This window comes from Patella vulgata, chromosome 6 (assembly GCF_932274485.2).
Source record: "Patella vulgata chromosome 6, xgPatVulg1.2, whole genome shotgun sequence".
NCBI lineage: Eukaryota > Metazoa > Mollusca > Gastropoda > Patellidae > Patella > Patella vulgata.
The window spans coordinates 20,216,746-20,243,231 of NC_065884.2; the positions used below are offsets into that span (position 1 = coordinate 20,216,746).

General features: G+C 32.5%; 1 protein-coding gene across 1 annotated transcript; it reads right to left on the reverse strand.

Annotated features, from left to right (window-relative positions):
• Positions 1–251: 251 nt before the first annotated feature.
• Positions 252–25,370, reverse strand: LOC126824771 (clathrin heavy chain 1). Its single transcript, XM_050554145.2, has 32 exons — positions 25,192–25,370; positions 21,691–21,898; positions 21,196–21,345; positions 19,607–19,725; positions 19,147–19,308; positions 18,903–19,016; positions 17,648–17,821; positions 16,591–16,788; positions 16,204–16,404; positions 15,856–15,948; positions 15,493–15,675; positions 14,652–14,789; positions 14,231–14,323; positions 13,929–14,000; positions 11,780–11,960; positions 11,321–11,484; positions 11,004–11,129; positions 10,430–10,572; positions 10,060–10,182; positions 9,513–9,624; positions 8,954–9,076; positions 8,320–8,465; positions 7,801–7,984; positions 7,363–7,555; positions 6,789–6,946; positions 6,383–6,547; positions 5,726–5,882; positions 5,477–5,595; positions 4,513–5,076; positions 3,879–4,100; positions 2,104–2,179; positions 252–1,837 (listed from the first exon to the last, which is right to left on the reverse strand). The coding sequence occupies exons 1-32, from the start codon at positions 25,231–25,233 to the stop codon at positions 1,707–1,709; spliced, it is 5,034 nt and encodes a 1,677-aa protein (XP_050410102.1). The 5' UTR covers positions 25,234–25,370; the 3' UTR covers positions 252–1,706.
• Positions 25,371–26,486: the final 1,116 nt, after the last annotated feature.

Below are 26,486 nucleotides of genomic sequence, written 5' to 3' on the forward strand. Positions count from 1 at the left end.
TCTATGACTTGCCATGTTTTTATTTTGCAAAATTCAAATATTTTTCATATATATTTAGCCAGGTGTGCCGCTATTTTTCCATGTGATTCAAGGTGTGCCGTTGGCAAACAAAGGTTGAGAACCACTGCCTTAATGCAATGACAGAACTTATGATCTAAAGAGGACAAATTAAACCGTTTGGACAACAGGACCCACTTCCCATCTATGAATATGGATTAGGTGTCTTTATTGTAAGTATTGTAATAAGAGACTGTTTTGTATAGGATATTTATTCATGACATGTATTTAATACAACTAATAACATCAGGGCTAGTATTGGCTTATTTTATTTTATATAATGACAAAATGTTACATACTAGATGGTGTAAACTTTTTCATCATACATGACACATATTTCTTCGATATATACTAATCTTGTGGGCAATCACTAACCTCTTACAAAAGGTCATCAGAAATTAACCCTAACTAAAATTATATGATCAAATTAAGGACACAATATATATTAAATGTTTAATAATAAGATAATAATAATAATAATAAATGAGTTATATGTAACAATAATAACAAAAGTTCTCTCTAGCTAAAATCAAAATAAACTCTAGGAATTGTTTTTATACAGTTTGTTATCATAAAGGATAAAAACAAAAAAAAGTGAAGCAACTTTTAGCACGCAAGACAACCCAATGTAGGGAGGCCAAGTAATACAAACTATTATTATGAATTTAGGCATAAATGAATCTGCAAACTCTTGAGAGAAAAAAAAAGAGAAAAGAAAGGAAAATTTAAAAGAATCGATTTTCTTATAATTTTGCATATTGATTAATAATTATAAATATTCTGTAGTAATAGACCTGTGCAATTTTTACCTGTAAATGGTGCTGATTGAGCAACTTTAAGGGTACATTATGTAGAGACAAATAGTTGAAACCTATGACCTGATGTTGTATGATATCAATGCTGTTTGATTTAAGTAACAAAAGAAAGTGAAAGTAGAGCATATGCAAGAAATAGCCTTAAAAATGTTATACACACACCACAGGATATTTCTTTATATACAAAATTTTCTTTATTTTCCTTTAACTCGGTCCCTTTGGTTTATAAATTTATATCGCATTAAACTAATTGCCCACCTGTACCTCATAAAACTGATCTCCAACCCTTCTAACTACCGTACGTACGTTCACAGTGACACAATACTTAAACTTACTCAACTTCCTTCTATTATTTTATATTTGAAAACACATTATTTATTAACTCGTGTTGTCTATATATTTATATCTATTATTTAATGATGATCGTCAACATGCGATGTAATAATAAATACTAATAATATGACATCTAGAAACTGTATGATTTAATATTATAAACTATGCTTAGCACTTTCTTCTTTTATTTCAAAATTCATTTTAGCAAACTAATCAAGTAAAACATTTAAATTAACCAGAGTACAGGAATGTGATTCGTGTTTTAATATTAAGCTGGTTAGTTACTCATAAAAACTAACCCAAGAGAATATAGAATTTCAATGTAGAAATTCATTTGTATCATTTACATAATTTCAAGTGATGTTCTCACTCTCTCATCGTGATGAAAAGCCAAATCAGTTCAACTGCCTTTCTTGTAAATATTTTCTTCACATAATTTACACAACAATGTACAATTTAGTGGAGGAGGTTGTTTACTCTCTCTCTCTTGTGTCTATATATCTACATACTGTATCCGTAAGCTGGCATGGCCATGCCCTGTTGAGGTACACCAGCATATGCTGCTCCTGGGTAGCCTGGTTGGGGAGGTGGCATCATTCCAGGACCTTGTGTTAACATGAGTTGTGGCTCAGCTGCGAATAATAACAAAATCAATAGTTATTTAATAGTTAGAAATATGTTAAAGATATCTTTATATAATAGTGTGAAATGGTTAACTGTTGTATTTACAGACCGATAAGACCCAGGCTTTCATAAACAACTAAATAATATCTTTTTCCAAAGATCCTTCAAGTAATTCTCAAAACTTTTGAAGATTTGGTAAGGACCTCAAGTTCAAACTCCCTCTTTCCTGGCCATCAACCATCACCAAAACATCTAAAGATAAATGAGTAATTACCTATAACAATTGGTCTCTCTTCAGCTCTTTGTTCTTCTTCACTTCTTACAGCATCTGATTGTTCTAATTTATCCACCTGAAGAACAATTACAAGTTACAATTAATAATTTACTCAAACACCTCATCCTGTAGAAATTCAATATAGCAGAGTTTATTTTGGGGGATACAAATTAAAAGAAAAATGCTAATCTTAAGATTGACAAATATATTTCAACACCTAGATAACGATAATTGAACTGTGTAATGAATTAGTTTTTCTGTCAACACTTACATAAAATCTCATTATTATATCTTACATAGGACTGATTACAAGTTCAGATAAGATTTAAATGGAAATGAACTCCATTAGCACATGATCAAAGACACAAGTGATTAATTTAATCACTCAGCTGGCCCAAGACATAATCAGGATTTTGTTACGAAATGGGTTCCCATCCCAAACCATGTTGGGGACTTAAGGAGCAAAACCCCTTTGATTTAGGTTATTAGAGAGTTTTAAAGAGGGTTAATCTGATGTATTATTTCCATTTATGATGATTCAGTCTCTGGTTCATTAGATTTTAGCTTCAAAATATTAAGTGGTAGTTAGATAGTTTTCTCATTTTAGTTCAATTTTTAGCACAGATATTTGTGGAACAAAGTCTCAACATTGGCTTTATCTATGGATGTAAAATGTTCAAGAAACCGATTTGTCATCTCACATAATAAATCAACAAATAAAATCACACCAATTGACAATTTTCTTTTTAAACCAAACCATCCTACTTTGGTCTCACACAGTGAGATATTACAGATTTAATATTTATTTGAAAACCATGTTTGTGAAACATCAACTGATTGAGATCTAAGGCATATCAACAAGGTATTATAATAACTGACCTAGATCTATACAGGTATCACTATTACACAGGATGGTCAATATAAGTATCATATATCACTATTAAACACCATGGTCACTATATACCATAACAAAAGGTCATAACCTGGTCATCAATTAACTGACATTATGTGTCAGTTTACTATGGAATACCAAATCAACAAATATTCAATTTATTATGGATAGAAATATGATCAATTAAATGAGTATATGTTAATTTTGCATTCCATAGTCTCACACATCCACCTAAATAAACTGCTTCTAATATAAAATGATGAATAAGATGTAGAAAGTGAGATGAATAGGGGAGTAAGGTTAAGTAGATTATAATGTTGTTTGTGTAGATGTTGTTTGTTATCTATAGTATACTACGTCTAGTTCTAATAGATCTAACTAAGATAAATTAAACATTTGAGTAGAAATAATGTTAATGTTAGCTTAATGATCGTTTAACTTATCTATGATTCTATCTTACACCTATAGTCAGTACATGTCTCTTTATCTTAATCACTTGTATACATGTATGTATATATAGATCACCATCTTAACAAAAAGAGGTCTTTAACCTTTTATACAGAACTTATCTCACAAAATGCAATGAAATATATATATAGTATTGTAATTTTTGGAACTACCTAGACATGCTACGACTCATTTTCTTGGGTATCTTGATCCCCGATGTTCTTACCTCTCTTCAGACGTTTTATTTCTACTGCAGAATTTTTATACTACATTAATTTTACCTTGCACAATAAAGACTTTTCACCCAGTTATAGTGCGGAGTAGCACATACAGATCTAGCTCCTTAAACCCTTAAGCAGAATTAAATTGTATCCACAAAATAATTCATATTTTAAAATTGATGGTTACTCTGCCCCAATATTGATAAACATCATACCTTTGATGTGTACTCTCTCATAACTTGAATCATGTATGGCATTGCAAAGTCCATTATATTGTGACGCCATGCAAGTTCTAGAATAACATCGGGCCTCAATAGTTCATAGCACTGGAACAAACAGGCTGCAAAACATTCATGATTCTTTTGTTCCAAGAACCATGCAATCAGTTCTTCAGCAATCTCAACTAGTCTGGATTCACCAGCGTACATCATAGCATCCTATAATAAAATATACTATAATTAGTCACTATCATCATCGTCAGAACTAGCAATTTGATCAATAATCTTTGAATCTCATTGAGGTGAAGAATCCTAGTGGATTTTAGGTGAAATAAGTGATTTTACAGGTTTAATAATTCACTTAGATCTTCAATATATCAACCTTCTCTTTGGGAGTTTCTGTATAATAAAGGAGTGCTCTGTTAGCCAAAAAATGGGACTGAAGTTCAACAATTTACCAGTCAGTTTCACACTATCTGCAATCACTATGATTAAGTGTTTCATGCAAGGGAGGTGAAACTTGTCCACAGTTTGAAACCTCCATGAATATAAAATAAATCGGATACCAAGTATTCCGTCTCTAACAATAAATCAATGCCAGTCTGATGATAAAATTACAAGAAAATATTACCTTGAATAATCTGTCTTTTTTACATAAATCAACACTCTGTTTCCACCTGTTATTACCCTTATATAGATAGGCAGCAATACGACGAAACTCAATCAAATCATGTTTCTCAAGACGTTGTGCCAGAGAGATATTGTCGAAATTATCATAAGCATCAATCGAAGCTCTCAGTCCCTGGTAATCTTCTTCTTCAATAAATAAATTATTAAGAGCTTCATTAATGGCCTTGTTGTTGTTTTTCTGAACGGATCTCAGGTACGGTTTAACCAGTGGAACTTGATTGGCTTTCGTAAAGAAATTGACTGATCGGGTGTGGTCCAATCGGGGCGTAAGAACAAGAAGTAAATCGTTCAGGAGTATTGGTTTAAAGTCCAAATAGAACTGAATAGCTTTGTAATATAATTCAATATTGGCAACTTTAGTAATGATATCTTTAAATTGGCTTTCTTTCCAAGCTTCTGTAGGATGGTTCATCATAGTTAGTATAGCGTTATCATACTCTTCATATTTATCATATAGGAAAACTAACTCGGACCATAAATGAGCCTGATCGGCAGCTCGTAACACCTGTAAAAAGATGGAAAATTAATAATTACATACACACAGGCATAACATAAGTATCAAATCAGTTTAGAATCAAATTAATGCTCTGGGTGTTTCAGTGATTATACTTTACATTGACAATTTGAAATTTTGATGTTTTAACAAAATGACATTTAAACGGTATTTGTCTTAATAACGGTTTAATTACCGGTACACATTCCGTTCAGTGTGATTCATTCAATTTAGGAAACTGTCCCAGATTGCTTTCCAAGATCAAAATTTACAGTGTAAGAGAGATAACTCTGTTTTTAGACCTTCATTTGTTGCAAACCATACTCTCAAGTTAAAATATTTGGAATAAATCAGATTAACGTTTTTTTCTTTGTAAAAAAAAACCCCCCAAAAAACATATACAATGACTCACCTTTGGAATGTTAACTCTAGACCAAAACAACTCCAGATGTTCTCTCATTTTTTCTGGTTTATATTTGGAGTATAATATAGCTAATTCTGTAAACATGCCCATATGTGCTCTTTCCAAACCTGTAATATACAAATTATGTATAGTGGACGTAAATGATTTTTTTTGTTTATTTGACTGTTTTCGGGAGAATCATGATATATGCCAAATGAAATATATTTCTTTGGGACCTTTTATGTGATAATAACTTACCTAAAGCTGCCTCTAATAATGATATGAGTTCCTCAAAATATCCTCGATCCTGATAATAATTAATTAGTTCTTCTAATTCATCAGCATGTACAACAATATGGAGACCACAAGTTTGGGCCAGACGGAACTCAGTATTATCCACACATGCAAAACACACCTGAAATATACAACAAAGTAACAGTTTAATTGATATCTCACGTCTTATTTTGAAACTAAGAACGCTATTTTTTGTAAAAGGGAGCTTGTTCTGACATGTCTCTATCTTGAATTCTGTAATATGAACATTTATATCCATGAAAGCTGAAAATTAAAAAATGTGATAGTTCGACTTGAGTTTGACTATGATCAGTGAACACAGACCTAATTGCTCCATGAAAAAGTCATTAAGCATACTAATCGTTGAATAAATTTAGTAATTGTTTATCTACTGCCTACTGTTTATCTATTAATTAACATCCATTACTGGGAAAAAATGTGTTCATTGCCAACTAATATAAGAAAATGAGTATTCAAAAGTTTTATATGCAGAGTTTGTAGGATTCAAAATGTTTATCACAATATGATGTTTTAGCTTCATGCAAAAACTAGACATATTGATCATTATAAATCGCACATTAACATCATAAATATGCTTTAGATAAATTGAATATATCCCACCTCTTTCCATGTTCTAGTACTGTTAGCTTTACGTGCCCCATCAACGGCTCCCTGATATTCTCCTAGATGGACTAGAGTAATTGCCAAACGGGCATAATTAGATACATTATTATATAATAGTTTACAAGCATCATACATTTTATCATCAAAACATCTATCAGCCACCTGCAAAACAAAATTAAACTTATTAAATAACACATAAACCATTTTTCGATAAAAGATCCAACTATATAAATGATAAAAAGATCATGTGCACCTAGAGAACATGTGCATAATGGCAAACTATCATGACACTCAAAGAAACTCATTTCAATTGGCCTAGAACGTAAGAGCAGCTTTTTGTCAATATATGGTTTTATTGTTTTTAATACCGCAGATTGTTTTGTTGTTTGAAAAATGATCTTACCTGTGTTATGTTGGCATGGTTTGGTCCAGAGACAAATTCTTCTAAATCAGCCAATCTGTTAGTTTTAGCATACGCATAAATAAGTTCTGTTTCTACATAAGTTTCTCTGGCCTTCTTTCTGGCCATTTGAAGGAATTTAACTAAATCTTCCCATTTATCTACAAAATAAATCACGCAAGTATATCATTGTAAAATAAATCATGTTATAAGTATATCATTGTAAAATAAATCATGTAATAAGTATACCATCGACAAAACGGGAAACATTTTTCGTAGAATGTGGCATCACTTTATACAGCTAAGTGAATTGTGCATGGAATCTGCAAACCTGGACCCTGTTTCACAAAATTTTAACTAAAGATAAAATCCAAATTGTAGTAGATACTTCAATTTTGATTGGCCAAGCACTATAATCAATCTAATATTATCCAATCAAATTACTAAAATTTGGATTTTATCTTAATTAAAATTTCGTGAAACAGGCCCCTGATGTCTTACTTTTACCATACCCATCTTTTAATCTAAACACTGGCTCACTAATTACAATTGATACATTAGAAACAGGACCACCTACCATTTTTGCTTGCAACTGAGACAACTTCCATATATTCTGTTGGATCATCAGCCTTTATGAATGAGTCTACAGCCTCTTTTACCATGCCTTTTTTCAACTGTGCTCTACCAAGTTGTGACCAGACAGCTGGATCGTTACATCTTTCAGCAAATTCATAGGCTCGATCTAAATTACTTACATTATCAATCAAAACCTGGAGAAAAAAAATATATAAATTTTATAATATGTGATTCTCACGTAATACACATTATTTAATTTGTTAATGACACTAAAATCAAATGGAAGAGGTAGTAAAAGAGACATACCTAAATATAACTGTTAAACTTATGACATGGACTGTTCATTTCATATATAAAAAGCTTCCATCACTCCAATTTGCATATGAACAAATGCTACGCAACTAATTCTGCAATAAACAGTGATTTCTTTTTTTCTTACCTGAATAGCTGATGTATTGACTTCAAATTTCTTATAAATAGCGAAAGCTTCTTCATATAATTCATTGGTAATGGCTATGTTAGCTATATCTGGTGCATCATAATTATCTAAACGATTAATATATTCCATAACACGGGTACGATCGGCTTTGATTGCTGTCAGAATCAATAAGTTCTGTAAATTTCTGAAATAAAAATTATAAGAATAAGATACAACACTTTTGTCATGATTATGCGTTTCTCCTAATGGTTTCTAGGTGACTGTGTGGTGCCGTCCTCCTTCATCAAGTATCTACATAACATTTTATTGCATATGTGCAAGACTATTTAGCTTTTTTAGTGAAGATCGGGGGAAGATATTTCTTGAAAAAATGATGACAATTTTTAGCATTATCCCAAAGTGTTTTTTTTATTTAAATATCTAATTTTATGGCATATAATTAGACGGACTGGAAAGTGCTTGAGACTGTAAATTTTAAAGAGTAAAATAAGGAGATGATAGAATTCTAGACGTTCATACCTGTGATCACTGAAAACAGAACTCTCAAGTACAACTTTTTCTAATAATTCAATAAGTTCATTAGGTAAATCGGCAGTCATGAAAGCTTTTACAGCGACGGATATCTCTTCTGGATCTTGAGTCTCTGATAAAGCTGTGGTACACACCTAAAAAATATATATATAAATATATATATATATATTTATATATATATAAATAATCCAAATGACTAGAACGTTTGAAAACATAGATTTATTTACATACAGTACACCATTCATCATGGAGAAAACAGTATGACAAACAAGCTAGAAAATAAGGCATCTGTTACAGACATTGTCAGGCACAACTTACTGATGGCTGTCATTTTGTTGTGCACAGATTTGCCTTTTCTTGTGTGTTTATATTGCAAAATTTTAATACACATCCAACACAAAATTAAAAATATCAGGTACTATTTCATTAGTGTCGGACATATTGTCAGATATATCTAAAATCTTTATTACCAGGCCTGATGACAAATTACTGTTTAAACATTGTTATGTTATACTCTGAGAAAAGTGAAAGTAGAATAAATCATGCTGTGCTATAAGGAATACAGCTATATATAGGTATTAATCTTTAAATTGTAAATCCTGTAAATTAAGATAAACTATACCTGATCAATGAGTTGTCGTCGGTATTCATTACTTTCATTCAATACTTCAACCCATAAATCTGTATCCTTTCTTCTCACTAAATATCTAGCTTCACTCTTAAACAACGAATTCTCATTACACACCTGAAATAAAAGATGGTATTCATCATCCATTAACATAATTAATAACCAAATATATCCATTTATTTACTTTTAAAAACAGACAGGAATGGGGTTTAACATCCACTTAATGTGGGACTAAAATAATGCAACCGTATTTCATTATTTTGCTAGTATGCCGGTTTATTGACAGTTGAAGAAAACAGATATTGTGTGTCAAAAAAAAACCCTCCAGAGATTAGACTGTTGTCTCTACAATAGATGGGATTGTACCTATGATCTCCTGGAGACCAGACTAGTTTAATCCTAATATTAGAAGTCAGAACCATGAACCATACATGTAGATAGATATGGTTGAGTTTTGGTCATAGATTTATTTGAAGAGACAGCTACAAAACTAGTTATTCTCATGGTTATCGAAAGTCTAATTAATAATAATTACATAAGAAAGACATCATACCTTGATAAGTTCTTCATCACATAATCCTCGTTCATAAGCTACACATGCTAAATGTGGATCTCTCTTTTCACAATATTTACCCACAACTTTACTATCATAAAACTGATTTTCTCTATAAAATATAACAATATAATATAAATACAATAGCATTTCACTAAAGGCACAATTTGCTATTAGGCAGATACCAATCTGAGGTCGATTGACCCAAACTTAAAGTGTTACAGTGGAGCCTTAGTGTGTCGTCAATAAACAATGTGTAAGCATCTCACAGACTGCATACAACAAAATTATAGGTTAAAAACTCTGGTAACCAGTAGAGTTTGGCATTTCATCAGATCAAAGGGGGGTAAACTTTCATATCACCATCATAGATGGCTAACGACCAGAGGCTTGAAAAGGAATAAAGACCACACCACTATTCAAGCCGGTCATGGGTCTGAAAAATGTGTATGGTTCTTTTGGATCCGAGCCCAAATTTAGAAACTTTTCACACCACATAAAGGATGGAAACAGGATTAATGTATTAACAATGTAGAGAGATATTTACCTAAGAAATCGTTCTGGGTTGTTATTACTGTCTATATATATCTTAGCTAGTGCATTATGGGTAGCAGACTCTGTAACACCTTCATGTATTCTAGTTTCTAACCAGGGTAGTAACAGTTTCAATCTGAAAAATAATTTTAATAAACTACATTAATTTCTATTTTTAAAGGTTAACAAGAATCTGAACTTACTTGGATCTACTTGATATTTGTTTATCTTTTTCTGAGTAATTGAAAATATATCTTTGTATCTGTGCACAGGTTTCCAAGATATTATACTTATCAAAGTCGAAAGTACAATATTGTATTTGATGAACATGTTTTAGTCATTGTGACGTTTTAGAATTCATTCATTTAAATATGTGTACCAACCTATTTCTTTTTTCTACTTCTGCAACCAGTTCATCTGTGGAGAATTGGCCTTTTACTACTAAAATCAATTGTTTAATGACATCTTCTGAACAATCAACATCTAAAAGACCACCTACAACTACAGGCAGACGAGCTGGATTTACCTGTTAAAACATTACAAGGATTTCAATCATTATCATTTGTTATTTAATTGATTTAAAAAAGCAAACACAAGACTAAGGCTGCTGTATGTACATATATACAAGGGTCAAATAAAGTACATAAGATTCTCGCGACAATGACTGCACTTGGGACTATACAAATCAAAAACAACTAGCAGATGACATCAAAGTTAATATACAATAAATGTTCTTTATCTGCTGTGAGAAAAGCAAGGGGCTGGAAGTTAAAGTGCTTTATAATTTTAGCAATACTGGTCATGGTGGAATTTTGGTAATCAAAAATGGAAGCGATTTTACATAAGCAGCAATGCTTGTTATTGTATCCATATATAGTATGTTAGATATATCTGTGATTCACTAATGAAATAAAATATTGTTTAAACCAAAAATGTAAAAATATTTTCTCAACTGACCTTTTGTACATAAATTTCTATATACTTCTGTAAACTATTTCTATAGAGGTAGAGAACCAAATCGTGAACAAAATCAAATCTATCACAAACAATAATGAGTGGAAGCTGATCTGTCAACTTGGCTTCCTGAAATAAACATAGAAAATTATCAATCAATTTGTCAATATCAATTCAAATTCAACAGATCTTCAACCCATCCAAAGAATATTTTCCTTTGGGCATGCTTAAAATAAGTTTGAAAACACTCTGATTATAGTTTTAATATTATAAAACGATGAAGAATATCAGAGATGTTTTTGAAATATATGTTCACTTACTTTGAGGAAATTTTTTACTCTCTCTGGATCGTAACAGTTGCTCTCCCGACATATTCTTTCTACCTCTTTAATCTGACCAGTTTTACACGCAGCTTGGATATATTTAAAATGTACATCAGCATCTTGACTGAAGTTGACAATCGAGCCAAGGAAATAGAATAAACCTAAAATATTACAACAAATAAAACATTAGCAACAAGATGATAAGTGCGTAAACTGTATTTTCATCAAATTTCATAAAAGTCTCTGATCGAGCATTTTACATACAATATCTGATTATTTAACATTTAATTAAGAAAACCAAACCACAATATCTTCTGTAGATAATCTTCCAACTTGGATTCGATCAAATAAAAAAGAGGCTTGACAAAAGATTTTACCCAACAAGTCTTAATTGTCTGCAATTTACCTATTTGATAACTAAACAAAACTCTTTCTAAAAAAAAAAAATAGACATACCTTCATAACTTTTGAATGATTCAAAGAGTTCTATTAGACTTTGAGTTCCAAGTTGTTCATGGTATTTTGATGCTATCTGGACACATACTTGTAGATTTTGTCTGATATTAGCTTGTAACATAGCACGTAAACATTCCAGTGAATCATCGATAGATATCGCACCAAAATAATTTACCAACCACTAAAAATAAATAGGATAGTATTCTTAATTTATGAAATGGACATCACAAAAGACAAATTGTTTAAATATATTCTGATTAAAATGAAATCTTCAAATCTTAACACATTGTTTAGACTTTACAATGATAACAAGAACTGAGGAACAACCCTGACTAAAACTTGATGTGCTTATTGACAAACTGGTCTTTCAAGCTATACTATTCAAAAAAAGTAGGGGATATTTGATTTTGGGGGCATAATACTAAAATATGCAAATGACTACGAAAAAAGTCACTATAGAACCTAACAGAAGAAACATTTCCAGTTACATGTGACGCCCAAACGCACCAATAGCTACCGCATGGAATGCAGGTGATGCTTGGGATCATCATGGGGGTCCAACCCAAGATTTGCAAGACTCTGACTTTGAATGTTACAGTCATTGTGGCATTGAATTCCAGGGTGGAAACATCAGTTTAATTGTTTTAGTGACCAGAAAACAAATTTTGATATGCGTCGGCTTACCCAAAATGAAAGGTTACGTGCCCTTGGCATGCTACAGATCGGCACAACACAGGCGGTTGTGGCGCGGACGATGAATGTTTCTCAGTCTGTCATAAGCAGGCTATGGTCCAGATACCGTGATACACAATCTGTACAGGACAGAATACGCTCAGGTCGACCAAGGGCGACAACTCAAGCCCAGGATCGATTTATCCGTACCTTGGCCTTGAGAAATCGTGTCATCACAGCAAATCAGATCAGCGCTCGTCTTCAAACAGACACTGGTGTGAGAGTGAGTGGCCAGACGATTCGGAATCGACTGCATAGGGGTCACCTTCGCGCCCTACGTCCTCGCGTGATCCCTTGTTTGAGAGATCATCACATTCAGGCAAGACATCGTTGGTGTAGGGATCGTCAACACTGGGATAATCGACGCTGGAGCAATGTGATGTTTTCAGATGAGTCAAGGTTCACTGTTGATTTTTTGGACAAACGTAGGAGGGTGTGGCGTCGTCGAAACGAGCGCTTCCAAGACGTTAACGTCATCAGACATGATCGATTTGGGGGTGGTTCTGTTATGGTGTGGGGAGGCATCACTGTTGCTGGAAGAACGGCTTTACATGTTGATGCAGGGCGTGTTACAGGCCAGTACTACCGGGACAACATCTTGGCAGTCCATGTTGTGCCGTTCGCACGACGTCATGGCCGCCGTTTCATCTTCCAGGATGACAACGCAAGATGTCACAGGGCCAGGATCGTTACAGGTTACCTCCAACAACAGAACATCACCACATTACCATGGCCAGCACTGAGTCCCGACCTCTCCCCCATCGAGCATGTCTGGGACATGCTTGGACAGAGGTTACGTCAACGTCAACAACGTCCTGCCAATGTCCAAGAACTTGCTGCTGCGTTGCAACAGGAATGGGACAATCTGGACCAAAATGACCTTAGACGTCTCATTAGGAGTATGCCACGTCGGATCAATGCTTGTTTGGCAAACAGAGGAGGATTTACCCGTTACTGACTTGGTTGTGATGCTGTGGTAACTTTGCTGTTTGACCCCGGGTATCATTTTACCCGTATAATGGTCAGTCTGTGCCTTACTTAGTCTAACGATCATTTGGAATAAATCGATGAATGTGAACTTCATTTCATTTTGTCATTTGTTTCTTCGTCAGTTTCATTAGGTGACTTTAATAACACTTAAAAATCAAATATCCCCTACTTTTTTTGAATAGTATATTAGAAGGCCAGATTATCACATTATGATCAAAGTTTGTGGGTTCAGGCATTATCTGACGTTATTCTTATATTCTGAATTGACAAAATAGAGGTAGTGTCACATACAGGTTGCAGCTGTCGTGGGTGGTTGAGATCTGTTCTTTTGACTAAATTGTTACTTAAATATAATTGAAAGAATATCTATTCTAGAACGGTTAACTGAGTATACCTTTAACATATTTTTTGATAATGTAAATCTTACCTCAGGGTTTAATAAATGTGTATGTACTACGGCTCTTTTGATGTCATATAAATCTGTATAATGTTCCAAAGCCTAAAATAATAAAATAAAATAAGCTGTGTTATTTAAACAAAATATATCAGTCCTATTCAATAATTTCCATCCGTCTATGGTTTGGTGAAGAGCTACAGTCGGGCCTAATGATGACAAATGATTATAACTTGTTCTTCATTACAGAATCATGCTAAATGTGGACAGAACACACATAGAAAAATATATCTATCAATAAAATTTTTTTGATAAAGATGATCTATTATACTTACTCTTTGTAAAAGACCAGCCTTCTCACAAAGTTGGGCGATGTGGGCTCGATCATAATGAGTGAACATTTGATTACCAAGAATGGCATCAGCCACCTGAAAATACACCAAACAGAATAATACAATTACAATAATCCATACTTCTTAAAAACATATGCAGTTTTTTCTTACAATTCTACAATCAACTTTCAGAACATAAACTTGGCTCACTTTCTAAAATAGCATACATGGTTAGTATTCAAAGCTATAATGCTGGAGAATTAATATTATCAGGAGATTGTACTTTGATCTAGTTTTTACTGGCAACACTGGTCTTTACTTGTTACCTTCTTATAATTCAAAATGGTATTTCTGATAATTTTAACACTTGATCATATATATGATATAAAATATACTCCATATATTCAATAACAGCAAGACTTACTTGAGGAGCAGAGAGTAAATTCATTTCAAAGAGTCGAGTCTGTAATGGCCCTTCAGCTGGTCGATTGTTCTTCAAGGCATCCAGTAAGAATGATGTACATTGTTGTATCAAGTTGAACTCCATAAATACGTCAACAATCTAAATAATACAAATGACCAATTTCAAATAATGATCAGATACAAAAAAGAAAATAAAGATGTAGTTCATATTATTAAACTGAGTTAACATAATTTTGCTTTATCAGCTGATATTGATTGCAATAGTTGTTATGGTGCAAAACATTTCTGATTAGTTTCCCCCTTGCCAGTGGTGCAGGACAAGAAGCTTGGCAACAAAATGTGACTAAGTCATTCAGATGGGACCGAAAACCCAACATCCTGTGTATACCATTGGCAGTACATTTAAGGTACCTTGATAGGTGGAATTTTCAAGTAGGATGTAGCACCACTGCCTAGGCAAATGATGCTTATATAGCACACTTCTGGCCTTTTCTACCTGTCTTTATAAGCCTAGTTGATTTGGAATTAATTGTTTTAAATCTGATTACATTTCTGATTCAAGATTAATTACAAGTCATCTCGAGTACCATGTTTGAGTGGCATTTAGCAATTTGAAATGTGTAATAAACACAAAAACATAATATAAAACACAATAACCACTTTAATTAAAGCAACATTTCTTTGAGAGCTCTCTCAACATTATCAAGCAAAAGATGAGTACCAGTATATCAAATATTTAAACATTATATTAACCATTGTAAATATAACCCTCATCAGCCATTTTAAATACAACCCTGATCTGCCATTTTAAGTACAAACCCGATGAATGTTGAATTATTTACCTGATTTAAATCAGCCAGTGGTTCATCATCTGCTACTAACATCTGAGCAAATTGTAAACCTTGTTCTGGATTCATTCTCATTATATTACGTAATAAGAAGATAAAATCGGGAGTAAAACCAACTTTCTTTGAGTAGAGAATAATCTTCTGAAACTGACCTGTCTCAGCAAAACATTGAATGACCTATAACAAAAAGAATAAAGACTACATTAGATACACAAAAACAATGACCACAGTCAACTGAGAGAATTCATTCATTTCTCGTTTTTGAAAGGTGTTATGTCTGATAATACTTATTGATTTATACAGGTGTCTTGTAATATTACCATGTGTATTTTTAATTCATAATTGACAGAAACCAACCTTATTTGGCACATTTGCTCTAAGGTATATTGAGAGAGCTAAGGTAGAATCAGCCTGTTTGATTAAATCTCCAAGTTCTTCACAACACTCAAGCTAAAAAGACAAAAAAATCAAAGAATTAGAAATAGAAACAAAACTATCAACAGCATAAGGCCCCATAACTCTGTAAAATCTTCGGAAAAGGGTCTGACTATTAATAATTTCTTTAGTAAACAAGTTAAATGCAAAAGTTCTTAAAAATATGCAAAGAAGACTTATTATATTTTTTTTGTCAAAGAATTTAAGTTTAAACAAATCATTGTTCACAAAGTTAACATTCCACAAACTTAAAAGTTAACACAATATTACCTTTTCTTCTTTAACCCATTTTTCTAGAAGTTGTTGTCGACCTTGTTGGAGTATAGGACGACATAATTCTATAGATTCATATTTATTCAGTTGACCTTTATCTAATAAAATACCAAAGTATTGGAACAGTGGTGATGTTTGTCCTGGTTGAGCAGGAACTTGTTGAAATCTTTGGATTGTTTGAGGAGTTCTTAAAATACCCTGCAAGAAAAGAAAATAACATTTACAATTAGAAACGGACAAATGAATGAAAATCAATCAAGACTCCTTTGGAAATAAGAATTCAAAATCCAATAAAAAATTTTACACACAAAAGACCATATCTAGCAACAGGCACACCATAAAAGATATTGCCAAGAAATCACTTAAAGGAATATGTAAAATTACCTTTGGAGCACTTGCAGCAACCTTGGCAGCTTCAGCATATGATCCAGCTTGAAATAAGTTGTTAAATTTACGAACAAAGAGATCTTCTGCACCTGGTAGATTACATCTAGATGCCACACGTAAAGCCAAGTCTGGGTTGTTGATATTATTAGCAACATATTGTACAATCGTATCTTCTTCTACACTTACTGATAATACCTAGAAAACACAATATACGCAAACATATATCTATAATGAAATTACTTAGAAGTCTGAAAGTTACCCAAGTTGAGTGTTAGAAAGATCTCTACTGCTCTCACCATAATATTTCCGTCAATGCAACCTTGCTACTGTTGACATTATAATAGTACACGATCAATTGGTCATTGACCATTACCCAAATCAGACTTTCTTTTGATATAGTCACAAATTTGAAATTCTTGTGAACAAAAGTGTGGTAAATTATTTCAAATATTGTAGTTAAATCATTTCTTCCAGTAGTTGTCAATGACTGTTGATGACAGTTAACAATTAATACTAGACAGTCCTTATCTACCCCAGATGGTACAGAAAAGTAGGACGATAAAACCCCCCACATCATTTTCTTAGATAGGTGTTTTTGGCCAAAATCCAGGTTGTGTAGGACTGTTTATGTGTTTGTCTGAGAGAGAAAGAGAAATGGGGTTTAACGTCCACTTGACACAAACTAGGTCATTTTGGGACTAACACATGGTTCAATTCTATTTCAGTGGGAGGAAACCGGAGGACTCAGAGAAAACCCATGAGGCTGGACAGGCGACCCTACTCCTCATCACGTACAACCGGAGAATCAAAACCACGTCAGTTGACTCGATGACAGACCTCATGATACAGTGCACAGGTGCTAACCATTCAGCCATCCAGACCCCTATTCCTACAACCAGAGTTTACTAAATTTGTATTTCATATATTACTATTTTGCATAACATTTACCTTCTACATTCTAATACAAGGTTTTTGTCATGTCGCAAGTCAACTAGTAGTTACTCAATACTGTGGAATTTAATTTACAGATAGTTCAACCATTTTGTGTATTTACCTGTCCTTTTCTATTTACACCAATTATACCAGACGTTGCTTCATGTGGTGCCGTAACAAAGATAGTTTCTCCACTAATTCTGTTCATATAAATAGATGTGGCCGTCTCTATATCATGTAGATGGATGTACCCAAATTTAGTCACTAAAAATACCACACCATGTTTAGGGCTCACCTGTAAGAGAAATTAAGACTTTGTTATCAGGTACATTTATTGAGACTTATAATCTAGGTAAATAATTAAATGAAATGGGGTTCGGTTTAATGTCCTACTGTTCTGCTCCGATTGGGCTAATGAAGACGGGCATATGCCCGGCCTACTCTTATATCGAATTCCAACAGCCAAGGGATCTTTTACATGCATGCCAATGTGTACATGGGACCTCGGTTCGTCGTGCCATCCGAATGACTAGATAGCGGCCAACACTGGGAGACAGCCAGACTATCTTCCAATTAATTTGTATGTTAGACGCAATATTGGACAAATCCACAGTAAAAAGCTCCCTACATATTTTGTCAGATGTTAATTTCTAAAACTAGATATCAAGTTATCAGATGTCTTCAAAAAATAGTGTGTATAAATTATTTATCAACAATTCCATTTCCAAATGACAGTCACAACTAGCAACTAAAATTACAGGTGAAAAACTTTTACAAATCAAACTGACATGGGCCCTTGAAATCCAATATTTAAGACATCAATGGGTTAATATCTAATGTTGAATAATGAATATTGAGAATATGAATAAATCTACACTTGTAAGCATGTATTATGAATCAAGATATTATAGGTTGAGTGATGTTTACTAATAAGAGATCATTGATTTGGTATTACAAGTCAGAATAATCAATAGCCAACATGCATATTATACATAACCTTTATTACAATATATTACCTAAACCCTAAAGCGTAAACACTATGATTAAAAGACATGACTTCTTTCATTTAGTTGGAAAATGGAAGTGTCAATTTTATCCGATTTAATCTCATATATTATTTTTTATTAGTTTATTTTGTAAGACAGAGATTGTCTATATAAAATTTTGGTCTAAAAGGTAAACTAATCTTGAGATATAATGAATTTTTTGTTCAACTGTCAAACATAAATCTAAGGTTTACAAATACCAAAATCAAAGCACAATGAACATGTAAATAACAAAATCATTTTTTTACGGTTCAAAATAAAAGCATTGAGGCTAAATATACTAAATTGAGAGAGATAAGAAATTGATGCATGATGAAATTATTTTATTACCTGCATGGCTACTGGGAAATCATTTTGGGCTTCTGCTGGGAAATAAACATCAACTGCTTTCTTGGCAAATGGTTGATTACCCTCTGGTGGTTGCCCGACTTCAATAACATGTAACTGAGGAAAAAGAAACAAAATAATTTTAAGTTGTAATGAAGAACAATTTTGGAGATAATTTGTAATAAATAATATTTATGATGCAACGATAAATACCAAACAAGAATTTAGAAATAAAATAGATAATTACCTTTCCACCCTGTGGACCTCGAACTGCAAACAGAAAGAGTGTAGATACATGGGGATTTCCTTCCAGTTTAAATTGTGAGAAGGCAGCTGCATGACCTTCAATGGGTTGACTGACTTTTCTCTCAACGGAATATAACTGCATGGCTCCAACCACACGATTTTGCTATAGGAAAAAGGAATTTATTAGTAAAATTATGACAGATAAAATATAACATTGTGATATGCATTAAAATTGGAAATATATACAGAAACAGATCAAGGTGATAAGTAACAGTAGTTGTAATGTTATTGTACAGCTACAACTCTCAATGGACATTTTAAAAGCCAATCTCTCAATGAAGACACAGGAACTATGCAGAATCATAATCATACATAACCATAGAAGTTTTTAATTAACTATGAGTTTTTATTTACTGTACAACCAGCCTAACTTTTTCTTTCGTATCTTTGCAGAAATTTACCTGAGCTGAAATTCCTACTAGAAGTAACCATTGTTGTTTGGCATCAGTTCTATAGTTGATAATTTGACAACCTGTTAAGTTTGTATGTCTGTCGAAAATTTTCTGTGGTTGTGAATCACCTAAAATGGAAAACATGACATAAATAAGTGTATTATATGACTACTCAATTTAACCATTAGAAATGAAGACAGTCATATGCCATACAGTGTCCTAGTTGGTGGTGATAACATCTAATCATATTTTCAAATTCCAACTGTCAGGGGGTCTTTTAAGTGCTCTTGGGTTGGCACAAAGTCTATCAAGATCTATTCTGTTGACTAATGGGTGGGTGGGTTTTATGACATCTTTTGTATAAAGATTCAGATTGAAATGCCCATTTATCAATCAGGGCAGTTTTACTTAGTTTTAATTTGTTTGACTAAATTGGTTTTAATTGGTCAGATATAAATTTTTTTTACTCATTAATGCCCTGAATGTCATGACACTCAGGGTAGATACACGACTTTGTCGGTCGGGAAATGCACCGTGCTCTATATATCTCAGAAATCAAACACGAACACAATTTTTAATGAATGAATAATTGGGCCATGCTTCCAACGGATTGAAAATACACATCATCCATTCAGTATGATCTATGATTCTAGACTATGAGATATTAACTGTTCATTACAATATAAATCCTTAATTTTATTGGGACCTCTCATCCTACAATGTTGGCCTAATCATGCTACAATTTTCCGCCTTTTCTATAAAGGGTTAAAAATATGATCTTCTTTTGGGAACTCACTGTTGTATAGAATATGAGTTTTGATAGCAAGTAAAGTAAGAAATTCACAAAAAGTAGTCTACCATACTTTCTTTTTCCGAAAATGGCAAAAATCTGCTGACAAATTTTTCCTCACACAAAATGACAGATCAGTAGGAAGTTTCACCAGACAAGTTGCAAAATTCAATCGAATTTTGTCGGAATTTCCAGCCATGCTGGTTATGGCTTATTGAATATTGATACTGTCTACAATTCAAAACTAAAAGAAATCGATCTCGATGTATCTCAACTTAACTATAATTCAATAAATCATTCATTTCTCCCATGTCTTAAAGATACATTATGGGAGATTCGATAACGAGTTGGCAGTTCTCACTATAATAGTTAAAAACTAGATAACATAAAGGCAATTTGCTGAAAATTTCATTCAAATTGATCCACTATGAACCGAAAACTAAGCGAATGAAATTTCTGCCTAGCCTCGGTCATCATTACTAAAGTCAGTACGATAAACAGCATAGTCTTGATTATCTATTTAATAGTTTAATCGAGAAGGAAAGTTATGCAGTAAATCGACTCACAATCCACTTAAGATCGCAGGCTAGCGATACCATCTACAGTTGATTATGGTCTGGATAAGTTAATTAATGTCTAATTAATAATTTAGATAACATTTCAGGCCTAAAGAAAGACCTGCAATAGACAGATTTAGCTCTTGCATAATGTATGTTTAATAATCTTTTATTGTAACATGTAAACAACACTAGTCTTGAAGGTCACCTAAGAGATGAAGCACATCTGGCTAAGAAACAATATAACAAACCTTCCATTGTCCAGTGAAAAACTGTAGTTTCTGTAACCAAACCAATGGTGTTTACCGAAATCCATTTCCAGAAAATAACGTCATCTGTTAAAGTGTGGGCCTTCATTTTACTTTTCATCTCAATATTAAAAATCTGTAAAGTTTTTCCAGCTGAAATTGAAATTACAAATAAGTAGTAACATGTGTTTGCCATGAGTTAAATCACTGACTAGAACAATTAATATTTCCCATTCAAGCAATTCACATTTTCACTATTTTCTGTATCCCTAGGAAAACTTATATAGGCCTTGCCTGTTGTTTAATCCTTTTCAAATGAATAAAATATTGTTTAAACTTAACTAATTCACTTTTTCAATAAGACTTTTGTTGTAATTGTCAATTTAGACCAACTAATATGTTTAACAAAACTATCTAGGAATATTTGTAGTTTACAATAGACTTTAAATTTAATTGTATCTTCGGTACACAAAATTAAAGATTAAAAAACCTAATTACCTTTGAGAGCAATAACTTTACTGGTTGGGTTCATAATAGCTGAATCAGCTGATATAGGTCGTCTAATTGGGTTGGCTGTATCATTCATATCAATAATAACAACTTGAGCTGTTTCACCAACCTTCTCTCGCACACAGATAAATTTATCTGATTCCATAGTGAGGGTACTGAACCCAATCGTTGCTGCATTGATACCCACATTTTGGAGCTGGAAATAAAATTCAATAATACAGAAACTAAGATCAGATTTAGCTGTCATGTACATTTATATCTTCTTAACAAAAATTAACAACTCAACGCTTTCTATATGAAGGTCAACCCCCTCCCCCTTTCAACCTTTACAGTATATTTTCTTTTGGGGTTCTACAATTAGAAGAATCAGTCTGATGTTCCGTTTATAGCCTACTTTTATTCTATGTCTAATGATTTATTTCATGATTCAGTTCACATACACGTACCTACATGTATTTAAATAGTGATAAATCAGATAACTTTTGGCAATATTTATATTTAAATATGCATAAAATAAATCCATCATTTATTAGACCATATTTTACAATCAAAGTTACTGTGTACCATAGCTTTTACAGAAAGACCAATATGCATACAATATAAATACATGTAGATAAAATTTCAACACAATCAAGTTGCCAAATATCTAAACCTTATTTAATTGTAATCCGATACAATTTCATTTGATATAAATTATAGTATAGTAGAAACTACACAAGACTATATTAATTCAGAACATGTATTTAAAAATCTAATCAATTATATAACTTAAGATTAGTTTGAGAAATTAGATCAGATTGTTTATTCATGAACTGTCTAATTAATTCATAATAAGCAACAGATGTCGCTTTTGCTAGGGTGGGACTGATTAATAATTTATTTAACATACATGTAGATACTGATCATTAAGTGTGTAGTTGTTTTTATTTAACATATGTTTATGTATGTACGTGTTTTATTGAATAATTAAATTCAGTTTGACATATTCTTGTGTAATCTCTAACAAGTGGATCAAAAAGAATAAATAAACTATAAGAAACAACATAAATAATTGATGTATGTCTGCCCACTTCTACAAAAGACATAACTGCACACATCACAATATGCAGTCAAATAACATGTACATTAGTACACTAGGCTCAACAGTGGTTTGATTTTAAGTTATGTTAATCTGACATAACACCCAATAAAAGCCAATAGCTTGAAGGCAAAAACCATGTGATTTGAGGAGAGGATGCTACATGTACCAAGACAACCAATGTCTTGCTTTAAAATAATTTAAGACAGGAAAGACTATTTTTGGTAACGTACAAATAAATTTCCCCAAAAATGACATTAAAAATTAGGATGAAAATAGAACAGGTAAATAATTTCAGCTGACCATCTTGACATTTTTCAGTCTATTTTCAGATGCAATGCTAATGAACTATTCAATTTTTGCTATAAATCAATACCAAAATAATTCAACTGAAGAAGTACATACAACGTATGTGATATAGATTTAAATATAGCCTAAACAGAAAAAAAATTCTATTAATAAACTACATTTCCCAATGCTTTCACTAAATTGACTAATGTATTGACTAAAAACCAAATGGGAATCGGACAGTATAAAAATAAAACATCAAGAGACTGCTTTTTGCTATAAACTACCAATTAGAAATATCAATCTTTCAGGAGAAATCAGATCTGAAGTAGTGGCATATTATTGATCCTATACAGACAAGGCAAGTACAGACTTGGATAAACCTTACTTAATGAATGGAGGAGGATAGGGTCGGGTTCTACAATGTATTGTAGCCTTCACAGTGGGATATTTCACAAATCAATCAATGCCACTATTCAGTGATAACCATTGAGGAGAGTTACAGTTATTCTGCTCCCAAATCATCATCAACACCCAAGTAAAATAAAGTTGGTTTACAATTTAAATAAATAATTGTTCAATGTCAGAATTTGTTGTTTTTCATAGAATTCATAAATCCATTTAAAGATAAATATATTTGTGCATACAGCCATTTTATATAATTGATATACTAGTGGTCTGCTTTTTCAAATTCATTTTTTTTTCAAAAAATACAATACTGGTACTGGTGTTTAATTTGTATTGTTCATGTGAACAATAAATTAAATTTTAAACATTGACCATTGCAAATAATTTCAAATAAATAAGCTTTTAAAATTAAAATAAAAAGCTGTATGTTTAACACATTAATACTTAAACTGCATAAATGAAACTAAAGTCAAACTATTCATGAAATTTGATAAATATGGACTAATGAACTTCCTAAATAGACAGATTGAATGTACATAATTTACATTTATGAGGAAAATGCTAAGTCAAAGTGGACACCAGTTGTACCTTAATCAATGTGACATATAAGCTAATCACTCTATTCAACCTATCGGTTAAATTTCAAGAATTAAGGTCACCCTATAGTTCTATAAATAAACTTAGTACAATAAATACATGTCTAACTAACCCTTGATAAATTTTATTAAAAATATGAACTCAGATAAAAACTAACTTAATAGGTTTTGCAAATAAAAGAATTAGGCTGCAAGTAATTTAATAAGTATATAAAGCAGACAGGGACTCCACCCCCCTGATGACATGTCTTCCTGACCTATAAATAAGCATCTTTCAAGTTCAGATGTCCCATTACAGTATTAACCCGATTTGAAGTGAGCTTGCATTTGAAATAACATAAAAACTGTACAAATTACTAATTATGCAAAATCCTTTACAACGGACAAACACTTTATATTAATATTATTGATAACTTGAGATTTAGTCATAATATAATGACAGTGTGTTAGTAGACAATACACGTATGTTTAGAAATTATAGTAAAATTGTCGTAAGCTTAAGCAACTATCAATCCATAATAAGCGGAATGTTTAAATAAAATAATATTATAGAAATACTTAAAATAGGGGACAAATTATCATGTTTTATGTTAGAAATAAATATATATTGTAAATTTGATGCAGGATACTGAGGATATAGGTCTAATAGTAATCAATGCAGATAAATTTCCCACAGTGATGGGTCAATGATTGATTCCTTCTTCTTTCTTGCCTTTATATCTTCACTAGCAGGATATAAATTAGACTACACATGTTGCAAGATCCATGGCAAATCTAATAACATTTAAGGTTTTTACAAGAGAAAAGATAAAGATAATGGGAAATGTTGAGCAGTTAGTATTCTATAATTTCCGGTTCCTGTTTCAACTGCCAAGTCATCAGCATACCGGTAATTTGACAGCTTAAAAAAACAACTAAAACAACAGCGAAATAAAATGTAATATGTGCCCACCTAACAAGTAATGTTTAGTGAAATAATTGGCCCATGTTGATCATATTTCAACACATAAAATTGTCTAATATAATCATTCGAAAATGCCGTACCTGTCGGCCATATTATTATAGGGGCGTGTAAAAGAATAATATAACCGATGAATGTGCCGGTCAACTAATTCTTACCTGCAGGTGCTCTTGAAAACGAATCGGAAGAATTTGCGCCATAGCCGAACGCTAGGGTTGTTGCTCTCTGGATGCACCAGTTCCTCTTGTTGTTTTTATTCCTCAGTATTTAATGTCGGTGGCTTCGTAGATGACCGTCCCTCACTTATCACTCAAGATGGCGGCCATTGGCGTAGAGACTTAAAAAAAAGTAGTGCTCTAAATACTACGCATAAATTCTTAATTGCGAAAATTCTGCTAATGCCAAACAACTGACTTGTGCGATTTTTAATTAAACAGTATGCCTTTGCGTTCCGATTTCGTAATTCAAAGTATACTAGATTCCATAACATATATTTTTATGTTGAAAAGTATTTCGGACTATATCGCAGAATGAGAATAATGTATTCATCCGCAATTGATCGCGTCATTCTGGGGATTGCTTGTTTGTCATTTAGCCAATGATTTTACTCGTGACGTACACGCTCTCCCACTTATTGTACTGGAGTTTTCCAAAGGCTACAGAAGGCCTACGTCAACTTTCAGTGAGTTTAGCCACAGACCATACATTTTGTCAGAAAATTACATTAACTTTGTGTATTGTAAGGTCCATGGACGGTTTAATACACAAATAATACTGTTGAAATCAAACCCTCTAAAGTCAATGATTTACTCGTGACATACATTACATGTAGATAACAAACCTTAATTTCTCAACCCTCCGTGTTTCGACACATCAGTATATCTCAACGTTTTTAGCTACGTTCTCGTAGCTAACATTACATGATACATGCACTCCCCACTTGTTTGTACTGGACTGGAGTTTTCCAAAGGCTAGGGCCTACTACTACTACTACTCAAGTTTCTGTGAGTTTAGCCACAGACCACACATTTTGTCGGAAAATTAAATAAACTTGTAAGATCCATGGACGGTTTATAGTAATTCATACACAAATATTACTTAGCAATAAATCTGTTCAAAATTAAGCCCTCCCTAACCTAGCTAAGTTAATAATAAATAATAATACACCTTTTAGTTCTATTTTTGAGCCTAATTGAAATTTCACAAGAAAAGTGGGAAAGACAACTCAGATCAAAATGACACCCCGTTACGCCTACGGAACCTATATACATGTATCCATTTTCACCATTCTGTTTTTACCAGCCTTACTAAAAAATTCTTGGGCTTTCCAGCTCATAACAATAAAAAACGACGTCAACAACTTTCATAACGAGCCATGTTTAAAATCTATATTAAACGAAGATGTTAGAGAATATAAATTTATTAAACAAATTTCAATACAAACTTAATACAA